This window comes from Phoca vitulina, unplaced genomic scaffold (genome assembly GCF_004348235.1).
Source record: "Phoca vitulina isolate PV1807 unplaced genomic scaffold, GSC_HSeal_1.0 scaffold70, whole genome shotgun sequence".
Lineage (NCBI taxonomy): Eukaryota > Metazoa > Chordata > Mammalia > Carnivora > Phocidae > Phoca > Phoca vitulina.
Genome location: NW_022589773.1, coordinates 6,464,017 through 6,479,075, shown reverse-complemented (window position 1 = coordinate 6,479,075; position 15,059 = coordinate 6,464,017). Strand labels below are relative to the sequence as shown.

General features: G+C 37.5%; 1 protein-coding gene across 3 annotated transcripts in view; it reads right to left on the bottom strand.

Annotated features, from left to right (window-relative positions):
* Positions 1-13,891, bottom strand: part of ERCC6L2 (ERCC excision repair 6 like 2) — a 133,720-nt gene extending 119,829 nt beyond the window's left edge. The window contains exons 1-3 of one of the 3 annotated variants that reach the window (XM_032392896.1): positions 12,712-13,891; positions 12,405-12,512; positions 6,993-7,417 (exon numbers count right to left, since the gene is read on the bottom strand). In XM_032392896.1, coding sequence (XP_032248787.1) covers positions 6,993-7,417; positions 12,405-12,450 — 471 coding nt within the window. In that variant the 5' untranslated portion in view covers positions 12,451-12,512; positions 12,712-13,891. The other 2 variants (XM_032392898.1, XM_032392897.1) reach the window with 2 other exon arrangements.
* Between the last annotated feature and the right edge of the window lie 1,168 nt (positions 13,892-15,059).

Here is a 15,059-nt window from a genome sequence, read left to right as displayed (position 1 = left end):
GTATCCTCAGATGACAGAGCAGAGAAAGGAAGCAAACTTTCTCCTATCTCTTTTTACAGTGTCACTAATCTCATCCCTAATCACTCCCCAAAGACCCCACCTCCAAATAATACTATCACATTGAGGATTAAAGTCTCAACACATGCATTTTGGGGGGACACAAACATTCAGTCTACATATCAACTTGAATACATACTTCTCCAAAGAACATATATATATATATGGCCAAAAAGCACATGGAAAGTTGTTCAACATCATTGGTCATTATAGAAATGCAAATCAAAACCACAATGAGATACCACTTCACATGCACTAGAATGGCTATAATGAAGAAAGTAAAATAATAAGTATTGACAAGGATGTGCAGAAATAGGAAACCCTACACATTGATGATGGGAATGTAAAATGGTGTAGCCACTGTGGAAAATGGTATAGCAGTTCCTCAGAAAAATAAACATAGAAATACCATATGATCTAGTAATTCTACTACTAGGTACCTAAACAAAAGAAACGAAAGCTATGTCCACACAGAATCTTGTACATGATAGCAGCATTTTTCGTAACAGCCAAAAGGTGGAAACAATCCAAAGGATGAAAAGAAAAGCAAATTGTGGTATTTACATACAACAGAATATTTCTCAGCCATAAAAGGAATGAAGTACTGATATACTTGGATAAGCCCTGATAACATCATAATAAATGAATGAAAGAAGCCAGGCACAAATGGTCACAATTGTATGATTCCTTTTACGTGAAATATTCAGGAAAGGCAAATCCATATAGACAAAAGGCCCATTAGTGGTTGTGAGGGAAATGAAGGTAATTACTTCTGGGGTGTTCTGTGCTGATAAAAAATTTTAAAACAGAGAGAGATGGGGTTGCATAACATTGTGAATGCACTAAGTTACTTGTATACTTTAAAATGGTTAGTTTATGTTATGTGAATTTCACCTCAATAAAAAAATTTTAAATTATACCTTATATTTTTATGAGAGACATTTGGGCATTTAAGGTATAATCACCATTATTCTAGTTCTTGAAAAAGTTAAAAAAAAATGTAAAATGTCAAGTTAATACAGATCAATAATTCAATAAACAGGAGCTGTTTTTGTTAGCATCATTCCACTGGGATAAGGAGACTTGCATACAGTCTTGTATATCCCAATAAAGTAGATTTTTCAGCAAATTATGTTATCTAAAAGATTACAAAATAATGACATATAAGAATGGTCAAAACTTGTGCTGAGTTTTAAAATATTCTAACAAAATTTGCGCTTCTAGCCCATATTATATAAGGCAGTGTAATGCAGGAGTTTGGAGTCTGACCAACCAGTTTTATACTAACTATGTGACGTTGGGCAATTTACATAATGTATCAATAAATTTCAATTTTTTTCATCAATAAAATGGGGGCAACAATGCCTAATTAACATGTAGGCTTAACAGAAAATGCCTATCACAGAGCCTAACATATAGGGATCATTAAATATAAGCTATAACACATGATTACCTAATCCAACTTAAAATTCATTGGTCCATTCAATAAAAACATATTCATTACCTAATACATGCCAGGTACTGTGCTAGGTGCTGGAAAAGCTTAGATGAAAGGCTTATTTGTATCTGACAGCAGTCTGAAATCCAGTTGATTTGGGGGTGGGGCACAGTGGGAAAGGAGATGAGGTGAGGAAGCATGGCTGAGAAAAAAACTGATGAGCAGAAAATAGTAATAACTATATAAAAATAGTAATAACTGCAAGAGGGCACCGGGGTGGCTCAGTTGTTAAGCGTCTGCCTTTGGCTCAGGCCATGATCCCAGGGTCCTGGGATCGAGCCCCGCATCGGGCTCCCTGCTCAGCGGGAAGCCTGCTTCTCCCTCTCCCACTCCCCCTGCTTGTGTTCCCTCTCTCGCTGTGTCTCTCTCTGTCAAATAAATAAATTAAAAATTTCTTTAAAAAAAAAAATTCAGCAAGAGATTGATGTGAACAAAATGGCTGATGCAGAACTCAGACTAAAGGAGGCGAAAAGAATGTTTCACAAATGACGGAGTTCAAGCATTGGACAATAATGAAAAGGTCAGGCAACTGGGTATTGATTAGAACGGGACATGAGGAAACTATATAGTGAGGGAAATGTTCTATATCTTATTAGAGTAGTGGTTTTATATATATACATATATATGAGTTAAATACGCATAACTGTACACTTTCGATCCATGCATTTTACTGTTTATAATTAAAGACAGAATCATACACACACACACACACATACACACAAACAGACACACACACACAAAGATACATATATTCTTTTGAATTATAGGCAAACTGGTCCTCAAAGGCTACTGAAAAGGCAGAAAAGATACCAATTAGATACTATATGACGATTTAAATTAAGCAATATAAACCTAATCCATTGCTTTCCTCTTAATTCATCTACGGATTGTTTCATTATAAGAAAACTATATTCCTAATTATGATAATTCATAATTCAACCTGTCCATCTATCCAAGATGATGAAGATCTTAATTTTAACTTAATTTGTCAAATTCCATGAATTTGAGAATTCTGTAAAATATTGGGAAATTTTAATAAAAATCTAGGATTTTGCATTCATTCCCAATTTTAATTTCTTAGTCCAATTAAAACTAAAAGTGAAAATAGATGAATTATTGGTGTTGAACACATCATGGGCACAAATGAACACAAGGAAACTTCTGGGGTAATAGATGTGTTCATTATCTTGATTGTGGTATTGTAGTGATCATTTCTTGGGTGCACTTATATGTAAAACTTACAAAACCATACACTGTAAATTTATGCACTTTAATGTATATCAACTCTAACTTTAAAAAGTACATACACAACATACAAATGAATATATACACATACAACCAACAAGTCTGCTAAAACTAGTAAGACTGACAAAACCAAATTTTGTAAGAATATAGAGCAACCATAATTTCATACATTGTTGGCAGGAATGCAAAATGGTACAAACACTTTGGAAAAGGTCTAGCAATTTCTTATAAAACTAAGCATACATTAGTTTATGACCAAGTAATTCCATTCCTAATTATTTACTCAAGAAAAGTGAATACATAGAAGATTGCTCAAGAGAGTTCTTAACAGTTTTATTCATAACAACTAAAAACTGGAAACAGCTCAGGTGTCCATCAGCTGGAGGATAGATAAACAAAATGCAGCATCTAAACAATGGAATAACTACCAGGAATAAAAAGGAACAAACTACTTATGCAGTCAATAACACAGATAAGACTCAAAATATTATGCTAAGTGAAAGAAGCCTTACAAAGAGTGTACATGTATGATCCTATTTATATAAAAAAGCAAAACTAACCTATGATATAAAAAAGCAGAACAGTGATTGCCTCTTGGGGGTGGTGGGAAGACCAGGAAGAAACAGAATTGATCTCTCCTAGAGTGATGATAATGTTCTGTATCTTTAAAGGGTTTATTTGGCTTACACAGATGTCAAAGCTCATGGAATGGTGGGTATACTTAAGATTTGTGCATGTCATTGTAAATTTTACTTCAAAATGAAAAAAAAGAATTGTAAATAAACACTGACTAGCTAATGACACATATGGTCAAGTGTTTGGGGATAGGATATATTAATGTCTGCTACTTTAAAATGCCACAAAACATGGCTTGATGGATGGATAGGTAAGTGATAAAGCCATGTATAATGACATGTTAAAAGAATCTAGGTGGTAGGTATATAGGTATTCATTGTACAATTCTTCCAACTCTTCTATATGTTTGAAAAGATTCATAAGAAGATCCTGGGGGAAAAATCAGTTTGTAAGACAGTAGTGACTCCATTTTTGCACATTTATTTATGTCTGTGTATTCATGGACCAGTATATATGAAATATATGCATACATATGTTTATGTATGTTGTATATTCAACTGTTCCCTCTCAGATAGATCCTTCCAATTCACTTAAAAAATACTCAAGTTCCTCCTCTTTCCAAATGATACAAACAAACAAAAAAGAAACTTCCTCAAAATTCCATCCTCCTTCAGCTACTACTAGGTCACTTTTGTTCCTTTCAAAGCTACCTTTCTTAAAGAGGTAAGCATACTTCCCATGTCTATGCCTTCACCTACTTCATCTGGCTTGAGCCCCCCCTCCCCTGAATTCCAGCAAAATAGCTCTTGTTCAAGATACCAATAATTTCCAATGTCACTAGATCAAATGCACATTTTAAAATCCTCATCCCTTGAAGAATGTAAAATATTGAGCTGACATTTTTAAATCTGAAATGAGGGAAACAAACTTTATTTCGGATGTAAACCAAGCTTTTTTAAAAAGAAAAGTTCAATTTCATATTATGGTCAAGTCAGAATGTGAGAAGGGAAAAACTTAAGGGATGTTATCAGAAAAAAGGAAAAAAAATGAATAAGATTATACTACAGTCCAAATGGTAAATGCCAATGGTAATAAATGCCAACAGTAAATTTTCATAGACCATTTTCACCTAATTCTACTGCACTTTGAAATTCTACTAAACTAACTATAGTCCACATTTCTTCAACTGGTTTAGTCATTGTATTTATAGAAGCTCCACCTTAAATGGATCTCCCAAACCTCCTGTTTATGTAGAAATTATTCTCTGAGCTATAAGAATAATAACCAGGGATGTAGGTCTCCAAGGATCAGAAAAATCCAGCTAAGTATCAAAACTAGTATAGAAACTATGTCCTAATCTTCAGAAGATAAGCCCTCAAGACTTTCAAAGAACATTCAAAACATAACTGAAAGCCTTCCAAGGATTTCAGTGTGTCAGGTAATATAAAATTTTGCAGTAAAATCACTTTAAAAAATACATCATAAAATAAAGGAAATTTCTTTATAACATGGACTTCAGAGATGAAAGCTAAATTTGAGCCTAAAACATGCATAAGAATTTGAATTGTATATGGTAGTTTTAATGGGAGGAGATTCCCAACTAGTTCCCAAAAAGGTCACTTTTAGTAGCACCTTCATGTTTCTGATTTTGCAGATTAGCAGGCATTGGCTAGTCAAAGAAGTATGGGAAAAGACATTCTAGCATGGGCAAAAACAATAAAACTGTATGTAAAGATAGTCATATTAGTTATTTATGGTTATAGTTATTTATTTTCTTCTAGTATTCATCCATATACCTTGGTCACAGATGATATTTTCCTAAAGGCTCCTTTCTTTATTCTTGCCACCTATTCTCCTGAGAAAGTAAATTTGTTTATTCCATAAGCAATTATTTAGCACCTTCAATGTGCAAGCCTAGAACTATGTGCATTGCCTGGACTTAAAGGGACAAACAGTACGGCTAATGGTGATACACTATGATTATTAAAGGACTTAGTTTTACTCTAGCTTTTTACATCAGAGCTTTATACATAATTGCATTATTAGACTATTTTTTAAAGATTTTTATTTATTTATTTGAGAGAGCGAGAGAGAGCACACACATGTGAGCAGGGGGAGGGGCAGAGAGAGAAGGAGAGGGAGAGAGAGAATCCAAAGCAGACTCTGAGCTGGGCGCGGAGCCCGATGTGGGGCTCGATCTCACAACCCTGAGATTATGACCTGAGCCAAAACCAAGAGTATGATCCTTAACCCACTGAGCCACCCAGGCGCGCCTAGACTATTTTCAAATGTTGAAATTAGTTTTTCACTTACCTTTGAGTTCCACTAACAATGGAGGTGTCATGAAGAATAAAATAGCTTAAATTCAATTATAATGAAGGAAACACAGAAGGATTTAATCAGAAACTAGACAAACACTCCTGAAAAACTAGAGTAATTGTATAGTATAAAGTCTAGCTTCAGAACTCTAATCTTTTTAGATCACAAACCTTTGTGATAAGCAGCTTCTAACAGGGCTCCCAATAATCCCAACCTGCTGGTATCCACAGCCCTATTTAATCTTCCCCCTTAACTAAGAGCTGAACCTAGCAATTTGCTTCTAAAGAAGCAAATACGGCAAAAGTGAAGGGCTGTCTCTTCTGTGATTAGGTTACAAAAGACCATGAGTTCCCTCTTACTCGTGCTCTCTCTTGCCCTCTCACTTGCTCTCCCTGAAGAAGCATGCTGCCATGTTATAAGAAACTCCAGTAAGAGGCCCATGTAGCAAGGAACCAAGGGAGCCCTTCACCAATAAACAGCTCATGAGAAACTGAGGCCTCAGTCTAACATCCCACAAGGACCTGAATCCTGCCAACAACCCCGTGGCCGCAAAGGGAATCCACCCTAGTCCAACCTTGAGAGGACTGCTGCCTTGTGAGAGGCGGAGCCAGAGGACCCAGCTAATCTGCACCTGGATTCCTGACCCACAGAAACTGTAATATGATAAATGCATACTCTTGTAAACTGCTAAATTTTGGAGTAATTTGTTATACAGCAATAGATAACTAACATACACTCCCTCTCAAGAAAAGCGTGTAAGTATACAAATTCTGGCACACATTTTAGGGAAATAGGAAGCCTCTCTGAAGTCCACCAGTGGAATTCCTAGCGGTCCAGGGATCCCAGATTAAGAAACTTCTGATATGATAAACTCTAAACAATATACACAAAAGGCCTGCAAGAAATCAATTTAACCATGTTATGTAGCTTAACAAATGTCAGAATACTTTCCTTCCATACAGTATTGCTAAGAAAGTTAAACTACTTTAAATATAATTGATATCTTAGTACTAGTATTACCAAAGGTAAAATCAAGCCAAGTTATACCAAAACATTATTTTGAGTAACATATTTCACAAATACTAAATAAGTACTGAGAATAAAATAATGACTACAGACCATCCTAATTTTGAGGACTTTCCTGGCCAGTGGGTGAGAAACACAGACACACACACACACACAAAATAGCTACTATAAGAGTTGGGAGCACAAATAGAGATTTGTATATGGTATCCATTCATGTACATAATAAAATGACTTTAATGAATTTTAGTTATAATGCAATTAGCAGAAATACCTGTACTGTTTTTCCAAGTCCCATGTCATCACCAAGAATACATCCTTTTCCTTGGATGAAGTGTGCATAGAGAAACTGGGCTCCTTCCCTTTGGTAGTCTCTCAAATACCTGTTAATAGTATAAGGAATAGAGTCTCCATCTTCAGATAATGGAAAAGCAACAGCAGATGATGGAAATTTTCGGTCAGGGAAATAAGGTTTTTCCAAATCTTCATCATCAAATATAAAATTCCTGGAGCAATCTTTAAGAGATTTTACTTCTTGAAGTCTTTTAAGAGGTACTTTTCTTTCTTGAAAATCTGAATATAAGATGATTGCAAATGACTTCCCATTTTCATCCACTGTGATAGATTTTATGCTTGCGTCACAAAGTGTGCCATTATCTGGAGAAGGGGCAAGACATCTTTCTCCTGGATGCCATATGTCTGTAATAATAAAGAAGAAAATAAAATTTCCAAATCTAACTTATAAAGTAACCCCCCATTTATCCACCGCTATGAGAAAAAAAAAAATGTACCTCACACGAATACCCTTTCCAAATTACTGAAACAAGCTAAATTATAACATGTATAGATATTCTCCTAAAACATATTATCAGATGTTCTCCTATAATAAGCAGAATAAAGGATATATAATTTATTTCCAGTGATTCTCACCCTGGCTGTGTGTCATAATCTCCTCATACATGCTTGGACACTACCTCTGTTGATTGTGGTTCAGTGGCTATGGGCCATGGGCATCTGGTTTTATGACTTTGTTTGGTGGACATTGTTGAATTCAAAGGGCCATTCTGATTCACAGCCAGGGTTGAGAACCACCGATTTAGATATTCATGATGATTTGTGAACATTATGTATATTATTCATGATATGGTAGACTAATAGTAAATGGGACTTGATAATGAGCAAGCTAAAATCCTCTAGACAGCAATGCTTTTGTGATTCTCCTGTCTGCTTTTTCCCATCTCCTTTCTCTGGAGACAGCTGTTACTTCTTGTCAACATTGCTGCTTCTTTTTAAAAAAAAATTTTTTATTTTTTATTTTTTTCTAGTATCACTACTTCTAAACTGTTCCCTGAATTTGTATACAACTAACCAAGGGAACCTCTAATCCAACCACAGAGTGATGCGTGCCAGCTTTGTCACAGCTTTTTTCCCTTCTATGTTTTAAAGGCTTGCAGTTCTTTAAAAAGAGATGAATTCTAAGATCTCTTTTATGCTAAGATTCTATTATTCTTTGAAAAGTCTGACCCTTTTCTCTATATGTATTTATTCCGTGCTTAATTGTACAGCTTTCAATTTTATTTTCTTTTTTTTTTAAGATTTTATTTATTTATTTGACAGAAAGCGAGTCAGAGAGCACAAGCAGGGGAACAGCAGAAGGAGAGGGAGAAGCAGGCCCCCCACTGAGCAGGGAGCCTGATGCGGGACTCGATCCCAGGACCCTGGGATTATGACCTGAGCCGAAGGCAGAAGCTTAACCCACTGAGCCACGCAGGCGCCCCGTCTATTTTATTTTCTATTCAGAAAATATAGCACTATGAACAGGGAGGGGAGTATCTTTAGAGCATACAACTAGTATAATTAAAAGATACCAAATAGAGGAAATTAAGTAAAAATAACTTTCTAAATGGAATTTCTTATAGCAAGAATTACAGAGGAGTTGTATGGCTACAGATGTAAGAATACTAGGAATTATTTTTCTCACATATTTCTTATTGAGATCAGATGACCATTAGTAGTTTCTTAGGGTCTTTCCGATGATTTCTTGTTAGGTTTTTATAACATTTGTGATTATAATATGACTAGTATATCTACATTCTCTTAAGCACGAATAACTCATTATGCTATTCCTCAAAAGTAAAACCATTATTCCCACTAACTTTGGTAAGGTTATTTTGCATAACAATTAGAAGTACACCAGGAAAAATCTGTTCTCCTAATCTTTGGATCCAAATGGTTTGAGAACTGTCACACAATTCTAAAAGACACAGTTTTAACATGAAACTAAAACCTTGATCCATTGTACAGGGATAACAGATTAGTGGGCCCTATTTTCGTACCAGTACCATTTGAGCCTTAAGACCTGAATTAACCCTTATAGCAATTCTTAACACATTATTTCTGTTTCACATGATTTGTTTGCCTATCCAGAAAATGCCTTCCAATTTTTAAGGACTTAAGTCATTAATGTGTTTATTATTCAACATATATGTTTTAACACCAATTACCTACAAATATACTGTACCACACAATAGGTATAAAATGAAAAAAAAATGTCAAAAATGATATTGATTAAACCTTGCTCTTTCCAAATCTCATTAAATCTTTCCAAATCTCATTAAATGGCATCATCATCTAGCCAACTTTTCATGATAGAACACATTTAGCCAGCCCTTATTCCTCTTTTTATATTACTCCCTACATCCAATCCATCAGAAAGTCCTGCTGGTTCTCCCTCAAAATTTATCACTTCCCTCCATCATGCTACCACCTCTGTAAAACAACTGTTGGCAAACTTTTTCTGTAAAGAGTCAGATTTGGGCTATTTATTATTTTAGTTTTGCAGGCTATACTGTCTCTTACCCTTGTAACACAAAATCAGGGACAGAGAACACATAAACAAATGGGCATGGCTGTGTTCCAATAAAACTTTATCTACAATAAGTATCAGGCTGGATTTGGCCAGGCCCATAGTTTGCTGTCCTCTGCCCTAAGGCACGTCACCTTTGGCTTTCTCCTAAATTACTGCTATAAACTCCTAACCATTCTCTCTGCTGCCACCATTTTCCCCCTACAATCCATTTTACACATAGCAACAATACTATATAAAAATATAAATTACTGGGGCGTCTGGGTGGCTCAGGCGGTTAAGCATTCAACTCTTGATTTCGGCTCAGGTCATGATCTCTGGGTCCTGGCATCCAGCCCTGCGTCAGGCTCCATGCTCAGTGGGTATATGCTTGAGGATTCTCTTCCCCTCTCTCTACCCCTCCCGCTGCTTGTATGCTCTCTCTCTAAAATAAATAAATAAATCTTAAAAAAAATTAAAAATTAGTAAATCTTTAATTTAAAATTTTTCAATAGTTATCATTGCATAAAGAATAAAGTACAAACTCCTTAGTATGGCCTATAAGTCCCAGTATGATCTGCCAATACTTACCTCTCCAACCCATCTCAATTTTTCTCTGTACTCAAACATGCTAAGCAAGTCTTTTCTCAGCTGTTTTTATGTCATCTCTTCACCTTATTTAAAGTAGGGTACCCTTTTATTCTGTATCTCAGTATTTTATTGCCTCCATAACTCATATCACAATGTTTAATGACTATGTTTACTTGTTTTTATCTATCTTTCCCACTAGAGAATAATTTCCTTTCCAGGAAAGTGTCTCTATTTTCCAAGTTTTATCCCCAGCATCGGCACTCAGTAGGCACTCAATAAATGTGCTGAATTTATTAACAAAAACACATCCTTGATCTTACAGATCCTAGATATCTAGTGAGGGAGACAGATACTAAAAAGTTCACAAACACGAAATTGTAGCAAGTGCTGCAGGAGATAAGAACAAAGTGCTATGAAAAAGAGTATTGAAGAAACATAATTTAAAAGGGAAGAAGGTCTAAGAAGAGCATCTCTGAGCACACAGCATGTGCAAAAGCCCTATGGGCTTCATACAACAATTTCTGGAAATCTATTTGGTTCCTTAGTTTGAATAATTTCTAGAACTAAACAGATTCAGTTAAGTTTGAGCAAAGGCTGGAATCTCTCTGTATCAAATTCTAGAACAAATAGCTTAAATTGGGAGGATTTCCTGTAGGGTTGAATGAAGGGTCCTCTTTAACGTCATTTCCTTTCCTCCTTTATTCCAGACTGGTCTCCTTGCTGTTCCTCAACTATGGCAAACATGCTCCCACCTCAGGGCCCCTGAGCTTTCTATTCCTTCCATCAACGCTCTCCCTAAATACCCAAATGACTGATTCTTTCACGTCATTTAGGTCTCTGCTCCAATGGCATCTCCTCAGAGGTGTTTTCTCTGACCACTGAATCTAAAATAGCACTCCCTGCCACTCTTTCTTTACCCTGCTTAATTCCATTTTTAGAGAAAACTATGGAATATTTGTTACTGTTTATCTCAACTTAGTTCCCTAGAGCAGGGACTTACTTTGTTCACTACTATATCCTGGGCACCTAGAACAACGTTTGAAACTCAAATACTTGTAGAACTAACAAATATTTATACAGAGCTAACATTTGAAGACTTATGTGTGCCAGGCATGTGCTTTATTTCATTTAAGCCTCGCCACTATCCTTTCATGACTTCATGTAAGTAATATTGTTAGTTCCATTTTATAAATGGTGAAACAGATAAAGGTTAACCAACTTGCCCTTGGTTACATAGCTTAAAAATGGCAGATCCTGGATTTGACCCAAGCTATCTGACCTTGTAACTACCATACTGTACCATGCACACATGAATGAACAAGTCCCTGAACTGAGTAGTCCCTGCTCCTTTTAACTGAGGTCTGAGCACCACAGTCACTACAATCTCCACTCAGCAGCTTCTCTACTTATTTCAACTGCCAGGCTTCTATGGGTAGTTATATTTGTGATCCCTGAGTTATAGTGTCATCAATTCCTAGCCTTCAGAGTTGAGGCTTATTACATAAACCTCTCTAAACTTTAGCTCTGAATTCCTCATCTATTTAATGAGATCGATACCTTCCTCAAAGGAAAGCATGGAGATAAATAATCAGCATATTGCTGGGCACAGAACAAGCACTCAATATCTGATAGTTTTTATTATATCACTTTTAATAATGAAAGCTATTAATATGGGGGCAAGAAGGCATCCCATTTGACTTGTTAGATAGCCACACCCTCCTTAAACCCTCTCTTGAGGACCCAATAAAGGTTGACTGTAAGGCCCTGATTCAGTACATCATATATAAGGTCTTTGTGTAATCAAATAATGTGAACTGAATATCTCAACCTTTATTCACCTATGTAACTACAAACGTCTACCATTCGCTAAGAACTGGGGCATACAAGGACAAAGGATAAACATACCACACATTTACTGAATGCTTATTATGGACCTGGGTCACATAAGTGCTTTGCATACACTATCTTATTTCGTAATCACAAGAACTCAGCAATGATCTCCATTTTACAGATGAGGAAACTGCCCAAAGTTGTTCAGCAAGTTAACTGTCAGAGCCAGCACTAGATCCAGTCTGACTCCAGAGTCCAGGTTCTCAACACTGAATCCCAAAGAATTGGTGCCAGACTCCGGCTGTCATTCAGAGGAGCCACAAGGTAAAATCCCAACCCCAAGGGAACTGGCAGGAACGGGTCCAACCCAGCGCAGTAAAGACAGGTGCCTAGGCTGAGAGGCGAGCTCCGAGCTTGTACCTTTGCCGGCGGTTTCCGCGCGAGGCTTGGGGGCAGAGGGATCCATCTGGCCAGGGGGAGGGGCCGGGCAGCCTGGTTGCGTACAATACTCGGCAGGCGGCCGAGGACCTGGAGGAGGAGGCGGGCGGGAAGACTGAGGCCAACGCCACTTCCTGCAGCCCTTCGTACATTGCCCCCCTGAAGCGCGACGCCAGCGGACGAGAGGGAACACAGGTGAAGCCCGAGAGGGTCCAGGGAGAGGGGAGGCGGCGTCCCAGACAGCGGCAGAGCTGGAGAGCGCTGTGGAGGCTGGCAAGGCGGCGCTCACCTAGTCATCTCGCGTTCCGCCGGGGGAGGAAGCAAGCCGGCAAGTGGACCCCTGACCCTCCCTTTCAGAGTTTGCCCTACCTCTACCTTCCCCTGCAACTTTCAGCCCTGGCTCGGAAAATCCCGCGAGATCGGACCCCTAAACTGTCATTGCGGTCTCGCGATAACAAAATCTTGGTTCACATGGGCGGAGCAGTCTTCCTGCCTTCTTGGCCCCGGGAAGCCGGTAACATAAAGGTCCGCGACCGTTGCAAGTATCGCGAAGTTTGATATCGCCTGCCTGGCGGTTGCGCGTCTTACGACAACAGAGGGATCTGAAGATACCCGTGGGCTCGCACCTCCGGCAGTCCTTAAGGGCTGACTTATAGCTGGAGACCGTGTCCACGATCGCGGCCTGCTGCTGGCTTATATTTAGTACTTCCTCGTGTTCCTCGTGTAGCGCATGCCCAGGAACTTCAGGCGAGTGACTCCCTCCTGGAGCGCTCAGCGGGGTGGGGGACACCCGCCCGGAAGCTAACGCTTCACGACACTCGCGGGAGACTGAGTAAACTTAGTGGTCACACACTAAAATATAGTCAAAATAACTCTTGTGAGTACAAACCAGCAATACATGCCGTAAATAGAAGATAAAGGTAAAAATACTATGAAAATTTAAAGTGTCCGTGTACCATCTACAGTTAGAATGGTTTGTGAGACATGGGAAAACACCAAGCAGGCAGTCGGGCTGTTTTTGTTAAAGCATCATCAGAACAACACACTACTCACAAGTTAATGGATACTACTTTTCTAATACTTTGCCAGACCTCATACGTTGATTCATCCAAAAAAAAAATGGTTTCTGCACATGTTAAAATGTTTTCATATACTGTAGGGTATTTCATTGAACTAGATTTGCTTGAATGGGCCTGTATTGGTTTCCTATTGCTGCTGTAACAAATTACCACAAATTTTAGAGGCTTAGAACAGCACAAGAGTATTAGGAATAACACAAATTTATTATCGTACAGTTCTGTAAGTCAGAATTCTTACTTGGGTCTCATTAGGCTAAAATCAAGGAATCAGCTGGGCTACATTCTTTTCTGGAGGCTCTCCAGAATCCATTTCCTTGCCTTTCTACACATTCCTTGGCTCATGGCCACCTTCCTTCTGTCTTCAAAGCCAGAGTTGTTGCCTCTCTCTGAGCCTTCCATAGTCACATCTTCCTCAGATTGCAGCTGGGTAAGATTCTTTGATCTTATGATCAGATTGGGTCTACCTGAATAATGCAGGATAATCTTCCCATTTGAAGGTCTGTACCCTCAATTATATCAGCAAAGTCCCTTTGCCAGCTAAAGTAATATATTCATGAGTTCCAAGGATTAGGATGTAAACATCTTTAGGGGCTCATTATTCTACCTACCAAAGGGTCTAAATGAGGAAAGCTATGTTTGTTTGCTGCCAATAGGTATCTATACTTTGAGAGATACTAACAATTAGCAGTATGTTTTCATAAAATCCTTCATCTAGAGTAGCCCTTGTTTCTGTTTACCAACAGGTAGAAACTTTGTATCTAAGAAAAACATCTAATTTACTCACTATGTGTGAGATGTTGGCCCTCACACATGGTTGAGAAGTTATGTCATTTAACCTCATTGCTTAAGTGTCCTCACCCATGACAACAAAGAGGCAAGTAACAGTAACCTACATGAAAAAGTGTTGTTGTAAGTATTAAATAGGATAAGTAAAACATCTAGAACAGTACCTGCCATAGGAAGGAATATGTGGATTGCTATTACTGTTGTTATCGATGGAATGCATCCACTTGAAAGTTGCATTCTACATAACCATTGCTTCATTTTAATATTTTGGCTAATAGTTGGTAGTACATTATTACTTAGATTAGAATTTTAGACTACATTCTAACTTAAAACACCATGGATTGTAAGGCGTATTATTTAGGTACAGCTGAAAAAAAGAAAAAACTGCTCATTATATAAATTGTAACTCTTGATTTTTAACATGCATCCTGATACTGGAAATTTTTAAATGTGGGGAAAAAATCTGCTTCTTGGAATTGATGAAATATATCTTTTTTACTTAAATTCTTTTCACATTGTCTCCAAAATTAATGGCAATTGGAAATTTCAACCAAGCTTACTTTTTTCTTTTTACAACTACCAGAAAAGTTTGATTGTTCCCCTCCCACACACTAAAATAACTAGTTGTGTAATATTGTCTTATTTTTCCAGAGGTCTACTAATGTAAGACGTTGATTTTTTATTTTTTTTAAGTTTTTTTTTTTTTTGAGAGAGAGAGAGCATGAGGTGAGGGGGCAGAGGGAGAGGAAGAAGCAGGCTCCCCACTTAGCAG